Source organism: Mya arenaria, chromosome 1 (genome assembly GCF_026914265.1).
Source record: "Mya arenaria isolate MELC-2E11 chromosome 1, ASM2691426v1".
Taxonomy (NCBI): domain Eukaryota; kingdom Metazoa; phylum Mollusca; class Bivalvia; order Myida; family Myidae; genus Mya; species Mya arenaria.
Window position 1 is genome coordinate 51,089,066 of NC_069122.1, and position 5,534 is coordinate 51,094,599.

General features: G+C 35.0%; 1 protein-coding gene across 1 annotated transcript; it reads right to left on the reverse strand.

The window, feature by feature from the left end:
* Window positions 1-3,114: 3,114 nt before the first annotated feature.
* Window positions 3,115-3,915, reverse strand: LOC128227768 (uncharacterized). Its single transcript, XM_052938602.1, has one exon. The coding sequence runs from the start codon at window positions 3,913-3,915 to the stop codon at window positions 3,115-3,117; it is 801 nt and encodes a 266-aa protein (XP_052794562.1).
* Window positions 3,916-5,534: the final 1,619 nt, after the last annotated feature.

Below are 5,534 nucleotides of genomic sequence, written 5' to 3' on the forward strand. Positions count from 1 at the left end.
AACAATTAAAGGCCGTTTGGTAACTATTTGAATAAAAAGCTTTGATTTATCATTGTTGAAATAAAACTGCATTAACAATTGCTTGGAAATAGAAAAAAAAAATTAGGCCGACAGGCCGCTAGGCCGCTAAGCCGCCAACTTCACGCCGCTAGGGCGCTAGACCGTTAGGCCGCTAGGCCGCTTACTTCCCGCCGCTAGGCCACTAGGCCGCTAGGCCGCTAACTTCACGGCGCTAGGCCGCTAACTTCACGTACATCCCAGCAAAACGTATTTTAAGACTCCTTTAATGTTCATTGATTCGGATATTTGCCCCATTCCCATGGAAAAAAGATTTAATTTCGTGGGTTTCATTTTCTTCGTGAGATGTAAATTGATTATTCTGAAAAAAAAACACTTGATAAACATTGTCACATTTCGTTGCACAAGCCCAACGAGCTCATAGCTCAATCACTAGATCTGACATATCAAATTCCAGCTAGGTCTTCACTTAAGAAATTCAAGATATTTACTTCAAAATGTTCTTCACTGATACTATTAATAAAATAAAACACAATAGAATTGTCATTAGTTCGTATCCCGCCTCCACCGTGTTTTTTTTAAAAATGTTTTTTTTTTTTTGCATTTCAAGTGCCAAACATCTCCCCCACTTGAGTCTTTTGACGAGTTTTTGGCAGATACTCGGCGAAAAGGGAACCTATAAATGAACGATAAATAGCTTGTTCATTTTTGATTGGTTTTTAGTATTTACTGCATAACTAATGGCCAATGAATAAAGATTTCGGCCACATTTGACCGAACAGACCTCCCCCACCCCCAGTTTTATTAAATCATAATTGCTGGTCGCTGTTGATATGAATATAAAGTACATTTACAGAATGGGTTTCTATATACCGGATACATAAAAGCAGTAATTGACAGATACAATTGAAATTAGTAAATATAAAGGAGTTGTATGGCTGTGCTGTGATGTACAGATAATTGTATTAGGTGTCCAAATTCTAGCGTTGTTGAAATTGTTGTGAAGAAATACACCCTATTGTTGGCCATACATTGCCATACATAGAACGCGACCATAACTAGATATACAAATAATATTCTGCTTACATATGTGACACTGAAAGACAATAAACACAAATAAAGCAATGCCTAAAGAAACTGGTTTTATATATTATTTGTTTTTATGATTGATAAATGATGATACAAGTATGAGGTTATGGCCATATTAACTAGCTTAAGCCCCCAGTAGACTTGATTAAAAGTGAACTTTTGTTTTACTGACCGTTTAAAGGCGGTAATCCAATCAATTAACGGTAAAGCAATTTTGATAAATGTATGGTTTATTTGTGATGTTTGTTTTTGTGTATGTGATGTAAAATTTCTTTTGATGTTTGTATTTATGTTTTTGATGTTAAAATCATTAATATCGCTCTTAACATTTAGATCTGGTACAATTTGATGACAGTAAGGCACAAGACTCACTAGTTTCAATGGCTGTCTGTCGGAAAAGATTTTGTTTAGATTCATTCAGGTATTCGTATATTCGCACGTGTATAAATTACGGTTCAACATAGACCCTGCTGTTTATTATTGATTTTTTAGTCATCTGTAGTTTTCAACATAGTATCATTATTAACTTTTAACTTTTTAATTTTTTATCACGTTCTGATAATGTATTATTTAGCAAATTGAGCAGACTTTATCATTCAAGTGACGATACGCTACAGTTTATTAATTTGAAACTATAATTGCAATGACGTCTATTAAAATAATTTATGTTGCAATTAAATGTTTATTTCTTTACAAATATATACATTTATGTGCATAAAAAATCACGTATCAGTACAATACTTGAATATCTTGAACTTTTGTTCCACCTTCAACGGTAGGTATGCGATTGTTTATCCCGTTTTTGATCGCATTGAAACAATTTTTTAAACTTAAAACATGTGCCATCATAAAAAAGGAAAGCAAACAAGTATTCACGTGCACTTATAGGTTTAACGTTTGAATAGCTTGTTACAAAAATTGCGTTTTAATCGCAGTCAGATTGATATATCAGCTTTCAAGCAGTCTTCAAACTCGAATTAAAATAAATTAGCAAAACTAAAGACAGAAACTTTTTTAACAAGCTATATAATTCACTATGAAAGGAGCCAATGTATCTATGGGACCTTTTTATGATCATCCATTATTATCATTTGAAACGGCACATTACATTTAAATTCATTTTCAATTTGTCATTATATTATAAAATTACGTTGGTATAAAATTTCAACAACCTTGTTTCACATTTAACATATGTTGAATACGTTTGAAAAGAACTTATTTGAAGTTCATTGCCTGGTATGGGTATCGTAATTATTTAAAGCCACACTCTCTTGTTTTACCAGTGCTTTGTTCATATTTACGAATAATAATATTGAGCTATATAGTAGGACTATCGAACATTTCTTGTTTGAAACATTCTACCTGATACTTAATACAGCAATATTGCAGCTATTTGGCCTTTAAAACTTAACTGAAAAGCCTGCTTTAAAATTGTTTTCACTTGAATGATATCAAATTGAAAACAAATTTCAGTCATTGTTTGGTTGGTGTGTTCCCACTTTGCCAACCGATATATTTTCCTATAGAAATTGTAGGTGGGGTTGGGTGTGTATTGTTTTTGGTAACAATAGAGTTGATAAGTGCTAATTTGTGAAAATGCTAGACTGACCCCATTTTTTATTTAAAAAGTTTTAAAACAGTTTAGCCGTAATAGCATTTTTACTACCATATACAGTATCAGAATGCATAAAAAATGAGTTTAAATCACAATGTCACAACGAGTGTTCATTTTTTATTTTTAAATAAACAATACTCAATTCAATCAATACATCAATACAATGGACATTTTACATTAGTATATTATTTTATTGGTATCAATATATAAGCACATAGCACATATTGAATATTTCATTCATTAAACATTTTAATTTTTGTTCTATTTTAAACATTCTGAAAAACATCACAACATAATAAAACAACAGTATATACATATGTACATGTCAGTAAGGAACATATTGTTCAAGGTATTATTACTAATATTTATACAGTTTTATACATAAAGCACATTCAATGTAATTTAACTAAGTGTGAGACAGCATCAACATAGGACATAGTGTCCATATCACCCATACTCAGTTGGTCCTTAAAGCGGGCGAGCCTTTCTTCAAGTTGGCGGTATACTCGCTTTCGTTGGCGCTGTTTACCACCGTTAGCATGCTGAAATATTTTGGCCTGATTTGCTGCCTGTTCCTTCTTGATGATGTCTAGGAGGGTGTAGATGTTGGGATGGCAGTGTTTCAGCTGATTGTTAATTTTGTGTTGCCACCCCTCCACATGGTTTGTCGTCCAAGGGCCGTCGTTGTTGAAGTGGTTCCAGGCTTGCCGGTCTCCTTCTACCCACTGCTCTGTGATATAATCCTTGAACCTTAGCACTTGCGCTGAGTCATCGTCACAATCATCGAGTGCCTCGAACCACACATCTTCTACGGACGCCAATGGCACCAGAGGCAGTGCACTCATCACTAACTTCTTGACCTCATAATTGTCCCTAAATTCACAAACAAGACCTAGTGATTGAACTTTGCTCCATGTGAAGTGGAAGAAACACCCACGAACACTTACATCAAATATACCACTGACCGCACGCCATGCTGCTGTTTCGAAATCCATCATCACAGTGTCTGGCGACAGGGGTATGTTATTCTCAGTAGCGAAGTCCTTGATGAGGTTGAAGAACCTTGTGTATGTTCTTTCTTGTTTGTTTGGTAGGAGTCCATACACCAGGGGACACATGTACCCGTCGACCTTCGCGTGGATGCTGTACAGCTGGCAGAAGTATGACGGTGATGAGTAGAAGGTACCGTCCATGTATCAAGTGTCAACAGTAGACAGGAGGCATAGGTTGTCTGTGGCGAAGACGAGGATTCTCTCCACTTCACCATCGTTGGCCATGAGGAATGGCTCTCCTGCCGGCGTCTCGGTCTATTTTCCTTCCATGTTGACGTCTGCCCTTTTCTTTGGTAGTACTGGCCTAGTCTTGGACTGCTATCTGAAAACAGAAAATGTACATGCATAAGAGAGTGAATATTGTCTGCATATAGAGCAGAAATAAATATGAAATTTTAAGAAACTAGAAAGTGCTTATTTTATTGTAAATTCTTACTTTAAATATAAGTGGTATCTCAATTGCGTTTCCAATCAAATTTGTGCTACATATTGTGTAACTTCTGTTTGGAAGCCGTAATCCATATATTACTCGTATTTTTCATTCTAATTTTGTAACGTTAAATTGAACGTATAGGTTTTGTGCTCTGACATATGTTGTTTATTATTACCATACGGCGTGGTGTCGTTTGTTATGTAAAATGGCTTAAACCAACATGAGTCCTGAGCTTCAAATAATTGAAAACTATTTTTAAAGTTATTGCCAATTATGTTGTGAAATAAACTCGTACATTTTATTTCTCTACGACCGTTGTGACGTCATATATGTGACGTCATAAATGGCAAAGTGCTAGAAAGTCACGTAAATCGTCTACATTGAAAGTTTTTAGGTCAGTGGGTTTATCAGGTCTGTGACAATGTGTTTAGTTTACTGAATGCAGATTGTATTAATTTTGCAAAAAATGTTTGTTTGGTGATTGTCGAATGCCATTGTTTATCTAATATGGCATTTTAATGTTACGTCAAGGGAGAGTAATTTAATACTGTGTCTTATTTAATGTGAGAATGTACTCGACTAACGCGTGTTTGTTTGTATTAATTATATAGCAATAACGTTTAGGGTTAGTCAATATGTATGATAATACTTCATTAGGAGTATCAGTTTATTAAATAATCATAGTGCATACTGCTTATAAAAGATATAAACATATCTAATAATTAATATATCGACGTGACGATAACTTGCCAGAACGATGACGATTACGCAACAGAACTAAAAAAATAACTCAACAGTACTGTACGATGATGATAACGCGACAGTAAGTTAAGGGTAACACGACAGTAAATTGATGATAACGCGACAGTATCATTTACCATAACAAAATCTCTATAAAACCATATTATGATAGTGATAATGTAACGCTTGCGCTAATGAACATTTTTTACCAATTTGTTTCCGGCTATATGACCAAACCATCAAGGAAGGTATTTGGCTTTCCAAAAACGTTTTTAATGATATTGTGTGTGCTTTTTTGCACAAAAAGCAAAAACCGTCAAGAGCGGGTCCCATTGTCGGGAATTATGGAAGAAAACTTTGGTTTTAAAGTATTATGTACATTTGCAAGATATTTCGAGCGATAAATTACTTGTAGAAGATGTAGGCAACAGTTTTAAGCGTGCAAACATGTCAAAATGCATTAAAGTGGCGTTGCCGGGACCTATTGTCGATCAGCACGACAAATGTCTAATAACAAGCATATAAGTTCCCGCCGCCTTCCGGAACCATTACCAAGGAGGCCCAGACCATCCTTAGTGGGATTCCA

Excerpts from the sequence above, each read along its gene's own strand:
- LOC128227768 (XM_052938602.1), bottom strand. The coding sequence starts at position 3,915 with ATGGACGGTACCTTCTACTCATCACCGTCATACTTCTGCCAGCTGTAC.